The sequence below is a fragment of the Mesoplodon mirus genome, assembly GCF_964341445.2.
Source record: "Mesoplodon mirus genome assembly, chromosome: 4".
Lineage (NCBI taxonomy): Eukaryota > Metazoa > Chordata > Mammalia > Artiodactyla > Ziphiidae > Mesoplodon > Mesoplodon mirus.
In genome coordinates this window covers 159,059,060-159,072,799 of record NC_138979.1, presented here as the reverse complement: position 1 = coordinate 159,072,799, position 13,740 = coordinate 159,059,060, and the positions used below count along the sequence as shown (strand labels likewise).

General features: G+C 50.3%; 1 protein-coding gene across 3 annotated transcripts in view; it reads left to right on the top strand.

Annotated features, from left to right (window-relative positions):
- Window positions 1-13,740, top strand: part of DPF3 (double PHD fingers 3) — a gene marked incomplete at both ends in the record, with an annotated part of 259,119 nt that overhangs the window by 125,241 nt on the left and 120,138 nt on the right. For all 3 annotated transcript variants that reach the window (XM_082618154.1, XM_082618156.1, XM_082618155.1), the window contains one exon: window positions 2,142-2,249. In XM_082618154.1, coding sequence (XP_082474280.1) covers window positions 2,142-2,249 — 108 coding nt within the window. The remainder of the gene's footprint in view (window positions 1-2,141; window positions 2,250-13,740) is intronic.

Genomic DNA, 13,740 nt, shown 5'->3' with positions numbered 1-13,740 from the left:
GTTCTCCAGGTGATTTTGGCTTCAGCCTGGATTAAGAATTGCTAATCCAAGATAAGTGGGATTATGGGAACAGTTCTGGGATATGGAGCATCAGGCCAGCCCTTGTACTTGGCCTTCTCTGGGATCCTGGGGAACACCAGCCCCAGAAGTGGCCAAAACATCTGGAAGGGACTCTGACTCAATGTACCCATTCAGGAATTATGGGGTGAGAGGTGACATGGCCCTGGAGTGAAACACACCAGAAACATCAAACTATTCCCAGTGATGCCTTCCCTCAAACAGAGGTCAAAACTGGACCTCAAATGGGAGCGAGACCAAGCTTATTTTCTGGATTCATTGTGTCTTCTATAAATCAGTCACAAGTCTGGTCCTCAGAGCTCAAGGCTCTCAGAGCTTCAGGATCCTCCTACTGTGCAGAGACCTTACAGTTATCAACAAAGTCAAGTATTAGAAGGACTCTAGGACATGATGAGCCCTTAGCTCATAACATCAGAGATATTTCTGGAGCCTGTAGGCTCTATCACCCTTGATGGTTTCTAAGAATCAAAAGGGGAAGGGTCAGAACCTCCAGCTTGTTCACAGCCTAGCAACCTGTGGGAGCAGCTGTGTGATTAAAAATGAAACTTAGCGCATAAAAAGAATTGGAAAATTTTGTTTCCTTTAATGCTGGTCCTCTGCTTTGGACCCAAATCTATGCATGGGTAGAGATGACAAGTACAAATGAAAAATGAATGAATGGATGTGTAGCAATGAAACTTTTGTAGGTTTTTCTCTGAAAAATGCAAAAATGAAGCCGGTTTTTCTCTTAACTTTTAAAACCCCCAAAATGGAAGACAGCAGATGGGAATAGGGTCCTGATGTTTTCTACTCATGGTCCTACGTCTAGGAAGTGCCCCTCTCATGGGAGGCTGCCTGTCTCTAACAGCTGTCACATGCCATGTTTACTACAGAAGACCGAGTTGTGACTTCCATGCAAGTGAACTGGAACATATTCTTCCATTCATTCCCTCACTCACTCACTCATTCTGCAAATGTTTAGTTTGATTCTTCTCCGTGTCAACCACAGTTCTGGTTCTGGGGATTCTGGCCTGAACAAGACAAAGTCCCTGCCTTCACCAGGCTTTCACTCTAGCGGGAGTGGGTCAGTGGGCTTGCTGGTTCATTTTGGGGTGCATTGAGCAGTCTTTTTAATCTGCAAACCGCCTAACCAGTCTTCAGCCCTCTTCCTCTCCCCTCAGCCTCCACCCCCTGCCCTTTTCTCTGGGAACAAACCAGGGTCTAGTGCAGGGAGTCCACATTCCTCCAAGGCCTCTGGCTGCCCAGCATATGCCACAGGAGCCACAAGAGTGTTGTCTGTTGAGCAGGAAGGCTCCTCATGGGGTGCTCGGCATGACAGACGATGCTGGTGTGGAGCTTTCGTGTCAAAAGCCAAATCTAAATGCTGATTCTTGTTGGGAGACCCTGTGACACATAAGGCCAGCAGCTGAACTCCTGCCCATTTTTTTTTTTTTTTTTTTTGTAACGCCCAGGCAGGTGGGCAGGGCTGTACAGGTATGCTGGCTATGCAGGCTTATATTCTGATGGAAGTGGCACAGGGCTCCCTTTGGCTTCAGCGAGCTGCCAGCAGCTATCAGTGGGTGGAAGAAGCCAGTGGGTAGGAGATCTAGAGCCCTGTTCCTGTTTCCTTGAAATGTTTCCCAATCCAGGCTGTCTGTAGGTAGACAGAGTGACTTCTGCTGCTCCACCTTGAAGGGAACCTGCTTGACCTGGACAGAGGGGCACTTGATGGGCAGTAGCTGGATATGCACTGCCTTGGAAACACTGTGATGAGGGTAAATCTGGAAAAGTCCTTCTTGTGGTTTGGAGGTCCCTCTGATCTTCTTCCTAGGCCAAGAGAGCCGAACTGATTTTGGTCACAGTGATGGCTCATTTTGGCATGTGTCTACTGAGGCAGCATGGGAGAGCAGACAGAGCAAGGGTCCTGGGGTCAGATGACCTAGATTCTGCCTGGGCTCTACCATCTACCAGCTATGTGACCTTGACAAGTCACGTCACGTCTCTGGGCTTCACTTTCCTCACTGTGAATGAGAAGGTTAGATCCAGCCTGGAGCCTTTAATCTTTACACTGTCTCTGTCCACAGGCCTTGCCCCGGGCCAGCTGTACACGTACCCTGCCCGCTGCTGGCGTAAGAAGAGACGATTGCACCCACCTGAGGATCCGAAGCTGAGGCTGCTGGAAATAAAACCTGGTCAGTGCCCTGTGGAGCTTGGCTGGGCCAGCGATGGGAGAGGTCGGGGGTGCTGGGCTGCCTGAGGACAGGGTTGCTCCGCCGCTTTGTCCGTAGAGCTGAGTTTTCCAGGAGAGGGAACGTGCCTACATGGCGCTCTCAGGAATAAACACATCCACGTGCCCCCAGCCTCACCAAGCTTCTCTCCCTCTAGGTGTTTCGGGCCCTCCCCTTCCTCTTGTCTTTCTCTTGGCACCCCAGGAGAGGAGAGCAAGCAGGCACAGTGTGGGAACAGGCCCAGGATGAATGACTTTCCCAACAGAGCCAAAGGAGCTGCAGCTCTTTTGGGCCAGGTGATACCTTCCCATGGCTTCAAGTAAGGAAAACTCGTCCCAGACTATTTCAAAGGGGGACAGTGCACCATGTACCCTCTCCCACCCTTACTGGAAATGAGCTAATGGAGCATCTTACATGAGCGGGGCCAGTCACTAAAAATAGAACCCATCTTGGACGTGGAAATGAAAGAGTTTGAGTTCAAAATTTGCCTCTAGGTGATGTTGATTGCTTTGTGGCCGTGCAGAAGGAATTCGTTAGTTTTCTTGACTACTGATCTGTTATTACACTTCCGAGCGGGTGGCAGTCTTCAGACCTTGCTGCAGCAAGGCCAAGTGATTGCCCTGGGTCCTTAGCTTTAAGGGAATGTCTGGTTTGGGGGATGCCAGAGCTGCGACATGACTCAGAGTGGTGGCAACAGTGCTGTTAAGCGGCGCAAAGGCAGAGTTGACATGCCCCCTCCCACTGTCACCAGACAACGCAGGCCCATCAAGGCCGGCTGCCTGGCAATGCTACCTCACTCCTGCCTTTCCACACTGGCTCCTTAGGCTGTGTTTTTTCTGCAAAATCTCTACTTAACAGTTCTTCAGGATGCTTTCTCACAGTTCCCTTGTTAAGCATGCTTCAAATTTTCACCCTAACTCACATTTCACTTGTGCAAAAGTTTTATTTGTTAGGGGTGGGTGCTCCACCCAAGTTCTCAAATGGCCTTGCCCAATTTACAGACCCTTGCAGACACTCCAGGGTGATGACTGGGGTTGGCCCAAACTCCCTGAGATGCAGGTTGTAGGAGAGCCAAGTCTCCTGGATCACGATTGTGAGCCACATGTGTCATTTTACATTCTCTAGTAGCCACATTTAAAAAAGGAAAAAGAAACAGGTGAAATTAATCTTAACAATAGATTCTATTTAACTTAACATATGAATAATATCATTTCAGCGTGTAATCAGTATAAAAATTATGAACGAGGTATTTTACTTTTTTGGGTATTGTTTTTTAATTCCAGTGTGTATCTTTTAACACATTTCATTGCAAACTAGCCACATTTCAAGTGCTTGATTGCCACACGTGGCTAGTGGTCCCCATATTAGCCAGAGCGGTTCTAGAATTACACTCAAAGTGTAATCCAGTTAAGGATGACCTCATCACTCATCCATGCCACTTCTAAGAGACCAGGACTCAGACTACTTCCAGATCTGGGACAACAAAGGAGGAAGCCCATACCTCCAAAAGAAATTGTTCTTATTGACAATCGTTTATGTTTAATAAAGAAACTGTAGATGGTGTGGAGTCATGCCATACTGACTTGTGGTCCGGCCACCTGTAAGTCTTCAAAACCAGTGTTTCTCAAACTTCAATGTGCGTTCTGGGGATGCAGTCCTTGGGATCTGATAAAATGCAGATTCTAACTCAGCAGGTCTGGGGTGAGGACCAAGATTCTGCATCTCTACCAAGCTCCTAGGTAATGCCTGTGCTGCTGAGCTCCCCTTGACAGGCTCTAGGAATGCAGTTATGTCTGTGATTCTTGGAGCCTCCCTTGGGCTCTACCATCAGTAGAGTTCTCAGGGGAGAGAGTTCCCCTGACTTGTGAGAGACTGGGCACCGGCCTGGAGAGGAATTGTCTCAAGGCATGAGTTTCCTTCCATGTCAGACCTTTCTATGCATAATAAGGAGATGCCACAAGCAATTTGTCATGCCAACCCCCGGTTTGTCCCTCCTGTCTTCCTTTGCGTCCCTGCCTGAGTCCAGCCAGTGGCGGGCAGCTTTCAGCAACAAAGGCCAGGGTTAAACGTGGCTTAGACTTGTCCTTGACCCCAGGTCTTCAGAGCTGAGAGCTTTGTCAGGAAACCAGGTCAGGGCAAGGGGAGGGGGTGTCCACTCAGGAATCTGAGGGACCTTGGAGCAGGTCTGAGGGCAGGGCTGCAGAACCGTCCCCTGTTTGTTCAGCCCCCCGCCCAGCACAGAGCTCATCTATGGCATCACAGGGTGGGGAGTGGGGAGCCCATCGTGGCTGCTGTGAAGTCGTTTGTTCCTGGGCTAAACTATACACTGATGGAGTCCTCCCTAGGCCTGCAGTCCTCATCCCATCTCCCTCACTGTGAATATGCCATCCTGCCTATGTTTCTTTACTACTTGCTGAAAATAAAAATGTGTCTGTGTGTGGGTGGGATGAGGATGAGAGCTGGGGCGAGCTCTTTGGAATTTGAAAGCGTTCTCAACGTCCCTGGACCTATGTGTTTCTCACGCCTGACATCAGCCCTCCGATCAGTCCCGAATAAACATCTTGCAAACCTCCCACTTGCCTGGGCGTCTGAAGGACAACACATGCAACATTATTTCTCTGCGCTGACTGACAACGGAGTTCAGCATTCTCTGCAGCTTGCACCTGGTTGCAGAGGTGCATGCAAGGTGTTTCAGGGCACAGCCATCACAATTCAGGCAATGTGAAGAGGGACAGTAGCCTGGTGCCAGAGAGGGGCCTCCCCTGGACCGTTCCCCCAAGAATGGAGGTCTGTCCTTGCAAAGGGGAAGCTGAGCTGGCAGGAGAGAAAGGTGGATAGTAAATATCCACCAGAAGGCCCTGAAGCCGGGCAGATGTTGGGCAAAAGCCAGCTGATTAAAAAAGAGCCTTTAACTTCACTTTTTTTTTTAATGAGGAAAAAGGGCTGGGAACAAACTTTTACTTGTGTCCTTCTGGGTTAAATTCTCAGATAGTCTGCTTCGATCAGTTTAGCATCTTCTGACCCCAGACCTTTTGGTCCCTGTGGTCTGGAGCAGATTTTATCTTTTTTTAGAGGTTGGGAAACTGTGGCACTGAATTAGGAAGTTAATTTCCGAAGGGGATATCAGTGGTGAAGCCAAGGAAAAGAACCCTATGGGGGAACCTATTGGAACTGGCGCCATGTTGCTCCAGGACTCAACACACACATTCATCCTGGTGTCTCAGACCTGTAGGGCTCCCGGAATGTACTTGAGGCCTTGTAATGCCCTTCCGCTCCGGGACACTTGGGGAGCAGCCTGGCTCTTTGCCACCCTTGCCAAATTCCAAGGGTGATGGGAAGGAAGGCAGCCAGGAATAGGGTTCTGGTTCTTTCTCTTCGTTTTTCTTTTGGCAGCCACTCAGTGACTGGGCCTGAATGACCAGGATAATCACCGCCCTACCACATGTTGGGGAACATGAACAGTCAGGCAGGGACCTTCAGGGGATGGTAGGCTAGGGTACAGCCCCAAAGCAGAGGGTGCCATAGCTAGCCAACAAGCAAGTCCCAGGGGCCCTCGGAGGGGTGCCCCCCAAGGGGGTGGTCCAGGCAGTGGCCTGAGTCCCACCTGCGAGGGCAGCGGTGGAGAGGCCTGCTTTGCCTGCCTAGGGTGCTGTCCCTGCCGCACTGAACTGCCAGAACTCTACAGATGGGAGTAGGCTGTGGCCAACTTCCCCAGCTTTTGAAAATCCTGCATCTTAATTAGTTCCCTACTGCTTTTGTACATGGCCCACATTTTAATAATCTCCGGGCTTCTTCCACCGTTTTCTCTCTGATGGTCGGCGCGATTTCTCTTCTCCTTGAGGCAGTCCCCCCGACTCCTCCAGCACCCTCCCAGCCCAGGAACAACTTACGGAAGGCCGCCGATGTGCCAAGCATGTAGCCTGAGATCGATGAGCCTGTCAGCTGGCTCCCTCTGCCCCCGCCTCCCCGTCTCCTCACAGGGATGAGCCAGGTGGGGTGGGCGAGACTGGGGGAGGCGGGGGCAGGGACCCGTGGAGCCCCCAGCCAGGTGTGAGCCAACGGACAGCGTGACCTTCCCCCGGCCCACAGAGGAGTCTGGCTGTGTCCTTCCAAGGGGGAAGGACGCTGAGCTCCCATCCCACATGTCAGTGCTTATCTGTCTCTGCGAGGGGGTTTCTTGAGCGTGGTATGGTGGGGAGAATGGATGCCTTCAAGTGCATCAGGGGGAAATGACCAGTCATTTATCTCTTTCCTGCAGTGTCAGAGCTGCAGCCATCCATCCTGGAGGCCGGCAACAGCAGCTTTTTCACAGCTCTTGTTGGCCTTGTGAGCTGGAGAGAGGTGGGCAGGCCACTCTGGCCCCTGCTTCGTGCCCTCCTGGCAGTCTGGGGGAAGGCGCTGGGTCCGGGGGACTGGGCCTGGGCCTATGACACTGCTCGAGTCTCGCAGGGCTCTGGGAGCCTGGGCTGGCCCAGGAAATGGGCGGCAGCTGGGAGTCGGCTGGGTGGCGGTGTGCACAGCTGCTGCAGAGTTTCCATGGCTGGGTTTTTCAGTTGGACCTGGGGGAGCCATGTTTAGAGCATAGGTTGTAAGGCTGTCGCCCTGTTACGCCAGGGCCTGTTCACTTGTATCTCTCCCTGCTGGAAGGCGCATATTTTGAGTGCAGAGGCCCACCCAATCCTTCATCTGTATCCCCAACACCCAGCACCGGACTTGGCACATAGTAGGTGGACAGCAAAGATTTATTAAAGGGATGAAGGAAAGAAAAGTGCCTGGTGTCTGATCTTAAGCTTGAAGAACGTGGCTTAGCTCTCATCATGCCCATTGCACGGATGAGGGAGACTGAGTGGGAGAGGAGGGGCCTTCGGCAACTGACCTGACCTCCCCATCTAGCACCCAGCCTGGCCTGTGGGGCCTGTCCCAGCTTTGCCATCTTGCCTCTCTTTGGTTTTAGCCCATAGGGGCCTTCATTATGTCGAACAGCTGTGCTCTGCAGGAGAAAAGGCCCCAAATAGGAATCACAAGACCTGGGTTCAAGTCCAGACCTCTCCACCCACTGGCTGTGTGATTTTGGTCAGTCATCTAACCACTCTGGCCTTGATTCTTCATCTGAAATGCAGATCATGGCAGCTGCTCTGCTTGTTTCCCGGGGTTGTTCTGAGGGTCCAGTGGGAGGGTGGAGCTGGAGGACTTGGCGCTGTGATGCCACCTCCACGCAGTGCTGCTAGGTGGGCCAAGGGGGCCTCAGCCGGCCCTGTTCTGTCCCCAGCACGTGCTCATTGCAGGCAGCTCACTGTCCAGCTGGAAGAGTGTGTGCTCTCTGGCCAGAATGGGAACACAGTCTGCCTTAGAGTCTTTTAAAAGCCCGAGTCTAGTATCTTCTATCCTGAGGAGAAAAGACCTGACGTCTGGCTGTGGGATCTACCTTTCCCAGAACCACAGCTTGCCCAAGCTCACCCCTTGTGTCTCAGAACCGAGTCCTCTTGCATACATTGTCCAGAGCACAGAGATAAACTTGGAAGCCTTCCTCTCTGTTTTACTAATGCCTGTCATCCCGTGGTGCTGGGCCAGGCCTGTCTGGCTGGGTCTTTTCTCCTGCCCTTGGCCTAGGCTGATCTGCCTTCTTCTCTGAGAACCGCTCCTCTGTGGACTTGCTCCGGTATGGCTCTGTACCTGTGCCCCTTGGCACTGGGCACCCAGCCTCCTTCACTGCGTGGGGGTGCCCCCTGCTCAGGGGCCAGGGGCCTGCCCTCTGGCTGTATCCAGCAACCAGGACGTAGGCATCATGGGGACAGGGCCCCCTCCTAAGCAGCGGCTCGTTGGCGGGGCTCCACACCTACTGCAGTCACTCCTAACCAGTCTCCTCACTCTGCTCTCACCTTCCTTCAGCTGACTTCATGGTGATCCTGTTAAAACATAGCCATCATCAACCTAAGTGCCCACCAACAGACGAATGGCTAGAGAAGATGTGGTACATATATACAATGGAATATCACTCAGCCATAGAAAGGAACAAAACTGGGTCATTTGTAGAGACGTGGATGGACCTAGAGACTGTCATACAGAGTGAAGCAAGTCAGAAAGAGAAAAACAAATATCGTATATTAACGCATATATGTGGAACCTAGAAAAATGGTACAGGTGAACCGGTTTGCAAGGCAGAAATAGAGACACAGACATGGAGAACAAACATGCGGACACCAAGGGGGAAAAGCGGGCGGGGGCAGTAGTGGTGGTGGTGGGATGAATTGGGAGATTGGGCTTGACATATATACACTAGTATGTATAAAATAGATAACTAAGAAGAACCTAAAGTATAGAAAAATAATAAAATAAAATTAAAAAAAAAATATAGGCATCGTAATGTCACCCTTTGCTTGAAACTACCAATGGCTTCAGAGTTAGAAGTCAGCATTCTCTCAGTGGCCTACACAGCCCTTCAAGGCCCCAGAACTCTCTGAACTGGGCTCCTACCCTTTCCCTGGCTCAGTGTGCTCTGGGCAGACAGGCCCCAGTTTCAGGGCCTTTGTGCGATGGCTCCTTTGCTTAGGACGTCCTTTCCTATTAGCCGCGTGGCCTCCTTCCTGCTCCTTCAGGCTCGAGCTTTCCTGGCCACATCTAAAAGTGGAACCGCCCTCCCATAACCCCCGATGTTCCAGCTTCCCCTCCTCTGCTCTGTGTGTCTCCAGAACATTGATTACCATCTGCCATTCTATGGGTCTTGCTTGTTTATGTCTTGTTTCTCCCCCACTAGAATATAACTTCTAGAGGGCAAGAATTTCTGTCTCTTGTTCACAGCTGTGTCCTCAGCACCTAGAACAGAGCCTGGTACATAGTAAGTGCTCAATAATTATTTGTAAAATGAATGAGCAGAGCAAGGCCTCTTCCACATGGCTCTGCTGTGATTTCCAAATCTGCAGCACGGGCCCCCCTGGAATTGAAGCAGCATCTCGGCCTGTGAGCTGAGTCCCATCCTCAGCCTCCTCTGTCCTCTTAACTGCTCCAGACTTGGCTTCCTCGCTTCCATTCCCCCTGGGCCCATGCCCAGTTGCAGGGAGCTGTGTCTCACCACGTCTGATGGTCTGAGAGCGTCAGAAGGTGGGGAGTTTTGCTGAGAAGTGCAAGGAGAAGGAGACTTTACAAGGGGCAAAGCGGGGAGCTCACATGAATTGAGCATCCTCCCTGTGCAGACACAGTATATCCATGATCTCATCTGGCCCTGTAAAAACACCGGGAAGTGGGCTTTGTTGTACAGATGAGGAGATCAAGGCCAAGTGTGCAGTGTAGGGTACAAGAGCTGAGATTTCACCCCAGACAGCTTCTTGCACTTTCCAGCAATCTGTATTCCCTTGAGCCATTTCACCACTCAGACCATTCCCACCGTCCTTCCGCTCCCTCACCTTCCCGCTAAGTTGTATCGACGTGGTCTGCTGACCAGCCCAGTGGTGAGCTTCCTTTGACAGTGTGAGTGTTTTTCTGTGTCTCAGGGGTGAGGGAATGCTTATCTATGGTGCCAGCCTCTGGGTGCTGCTTCCAGGGTCCCATCACTGCGTGTTGGCTTAGGGATGAGTGGGTAGGCACAGCAGAGAGTGGGGACCACAGGGCTCTTGGGGCCATGATCAGTCCTCCTGTTGTGTGCATATCTTGGGCTCCTAAAAGAAGCAGTGACAAGGGCCTGCAGGGTGCAGCCTGGGTGATGGGTCCTCATTGAGAACCCCATCTGTTTTGAGCTTTATGAATCACAAAGCAGGGAGTCAAAAGCAGCCGAGAAAACGGCACCCCTGAGGAATGCACAGATGGATTCCTGGGCCTGCCACCATCTCAGGAAATCAGGGCTTTGGTCCCCTCCAATCTCTTCCTCCATAGGGTGAGAGATAACAATACCCCTCTCCTTCCCCATGAGCCCGAGAGCCTGTTGGGCATAAATGAAAAAATGATTCCTAAGCTTCTTGCTCCTTGGTGTAAGTTGATGTATAAACCCACGGAAATGTGATGAGATTAACTCCTCAAAATAATAAGTGGCCAGAAGAGAAAACTGCACATTTGTATTTTTAAAGAAAAACTAGTGTCAGGTGGAAAAAAAAAAATCTGAGCACTCGTGATGTAGCAGGAGGATTGTCTGCCATTGTCTGTGGGGTTTCTACCTCCTTTGCACCATAACTCTATCTCCAGGCTCCTGCGTCAGAGAGCGCCCGTGATGGATGGACGGATGGATGTGCCTTGTCACGGTGTTTCACCACGATTTCCCTGGGGGCAGTCTGTCTGTTGGCAGAGCACAGCCTCCCCAAAGATGGTATCTCTTGCAAACTCGACAGCTAACAGACAGCTCCTCTCTTTGTATGTGTCCCCAAAGAAGAACTGTCTTAATCTGTTTTTTTTATGGCATATTTTATTGTAATCCATATGTGACTTGTAGGTTCCCAGTCCTCCATCCTGAGGCAAAAAATGCACGAGGAGTCAGAGGCTCTGTGAGCCTGTGACATCCAAGCATTTGCATTTTTAAATGACCTGGGATTTAATTACTCACCGTGCTCCCATGTTGCACTTCCAGCCTCGTCTTGCCTGCATCCTGTTAATGAGCTCAGTGGTTCCAACAACCCAGTGGAAGCCTTGCATTTGGTGCATTGGGTGGCAGGCTTGGGGCACCTGTGTCAAAAGCCTGTGGCTTTGAACTCCACCTGAGAGGATGGCTGCCCTGTCCACAGCCCTGGGGAGAAGCCATTGCTCTTCACTGGTGACTTTTTCTTTTTTCTTTTTTTTTTTTTTTTTTTTTTGCCTTATAACAAATTTCTTTTTTTTTTTTGCTTTGCTTTTATTTGTGCTTTCCTTTCCTCCCTCCCTCCCTCCCTCCCTCCCTCCCTTCCTTCCTCCCTCCCTCCCTCCCTTCCTTCCTTCCTTCCTTCCTTCCTCCCTCCCTCCCTTCCTTCCTTCCTTCCTTCCTTCTTCCCTCCCTCCCTCCCTCCCTCCCTTCCTTCCTCCCTCCCTCCCTCCCTTCCTTCCTTCCTTCCTTCCTTCCTCCCTCCCTCCCTTCCTTCCTTCCTTCCTTCCTTCTTCCCTCCCTCCCTCCCTCCCTCCCTCCCTTCCTTCCTCCCTCCCTCCCTCCCTCCCTCCCTTCCTTCCTTCCTCCCTCCCTCCCTCCCACCCTCCCTTCCTTCCTCCCTTCCTCCCTCCCTTCCTTCCTCCCTCCCTCCCTCCCTCCCTTCCTCCCTCCCTCCCTCCCTTCCTTCCTCCCTCCCACCCTCCCTTCCTCCCTCCCTCCCTCCCTCCCTCCCTCCCTCCCTCCCTCCCTTCCTTCCTTCCTCCCTCCCACCCTCCCTTCCTCCCTCCCTCCCTCCCTTCCTTCCTCCCTCCCTCCCTTCCTTCCCTCCTTCCAAAACCTTCTATGCTTCAATCCTTGTTTGTCTGAGAGGTTTTTTCTTATTTGGAAACTGATTTGCTTCAGCTTGCACAGAAGCTGTCTCTGGTGTGATGGATCGTGCTGGAAGTCACCCAAGGAGTATCTCTGTTCCCAATTAGAAGTGCAGGCACTGCTGCGTACGGGGGCCCGGGGAGGTGGCTGGCTTGGGTGACAGCTGCTGGCGCTCCGGAGAGAGTACCGATCCGTGGGTTTGAATCCATGTGTATAAAATCAGGCTAATTTAAAGATGAATTAGGTGTGTGTGTTTTAGACCATTTTCTTTTAATGTTAAGTGTTTGATGGCTCCTGTCAGGTTATGCGGTCCCCAAATTTGTGCGAGGGTCAAAATGAATACGCTTTTAAAGAATGATTACATCTTTTATCCAGATGAGCTGTATTAGAATAAAACCGAATCAATGAAATCCCTAAGGGCTCCATAGGGAGCGTGTCTAGGACGTGCATTGTGCAAGAACTTGGACCTGTTACCTTATTTTTCCTTCCCTCTGGGACCTCCTGTGGTCTGGAGCCAGAGAATGTACCCTCTGCTGCTTTGTTGGGAGGGCACTGGTTAGCCTGTCACTCTGACCTTGCAGGCTTTACCCATAGTGCTTTGAAACGAGGGTTTGCCAGGGGTCGGCTAGAATGTTGTTCTGGAATGGTGCTCAGCCGGGTATCAAGTAGACAACACTAAGAGAATATTTAATGTCCTTCCATTTTTTAGAAGCAAAATCATAGCAAAGGTTGCTTTTAATTCTGTAAACCTGTAGTGTTTAATACGGTAGGCACCAGCCACGTGTGGCCGTGGAACACTTGAAATGCAGCTAATCTGAATTGAGATGTACTGTAAGTGTATAATACTCACTAGATTTCAAAGACTTAATGTGAATAAAATAATGTAAAATATCGCAATAATTTTAAAATATTGATTACACATTGAAGTGATAATGTTTTGGATATGTTGGGTTAGATAAAATATATATTAAGATTCATTGTGCCTGTTGCTCTTTACTTTTATTAATGTGGCTACTAAAGAGTTTAAAATTACATGAATGGCTTGCATTATATTTCTATTGGACAGCGTTGCTGTGCCATTAAATCAGAATCATTCAAACTTTGATAATAATAACATGTAGCATTTATAGGACACAGAACATCCCAGGCTCTTTACTATATGATCTAATTTTGAATCTTGTTTTGAATAGAAAAAAAGCAAAGCAAAAATTGGTAAGCCTCCTTTTCCACTCTGTTTCTCACTCTAGTTTTTGTGGGAATCTTCTCAGAGTTTCTTTATGCAGTGTATTACCATGTTTAATTCTCACACCAACACTATGAAATAGATACTATGATCATCCCCGTTTAACATATAAGGAAACAGACTTAGAGGTTTAGGTAACCAGCCCATGGTCCCTTGGCTAATACATGGCAAGGCCAGGGTTTGACTCCAGGCGTTTCTGAATGCAGAACTTCTATGAGCCAATTAAATATTTTGGTAATTAGGCAAGGATAATGCCACTAAATTTCTCTGTGACCCTGGGAAGGTCTCTGTGTCTTTCTGTGCTCTACTTTTCTCATTAAGTGATTGGACTCCAGATGCGGTTGGGGGTCCCTTCTAGCTCTTCGAGTGTAGGAGAGCCCATTTCACTCTTCCCATTTTGCTTCTCTTCTCCCTCATGCTTCTGACCCTGTGCCCATCTCAGAGGATCAGGACCAGAGGACCAACAGGGTAGACTGAATGATGGGAAAGCAGGATGGAGGAGTGGTTAGCGGGGGAGGCAGAAGAAGCGCTAGGACGAGCAGCATGAGGGAGTTTACCAGTGATGGACAACTCAGTACCGTTGTGCAGAGTGAACACCCCAGGGGGATGTTCGTATAGAACAGAGCCCAGGACCTTGACACAGACCTGCCCTCAGCCTCAGCAAAGGTCTGCCTTTTATCTAGAAATATGAAAACTGTGGAGGTGGTCTAGGACGGCAGTGAACATGCACAAAGGTTTGGGAAACGACTTTTCAGGGAAGGACCAGATCGAGGCAAGGTGAAGTCCATACAGCCTAGAGATTA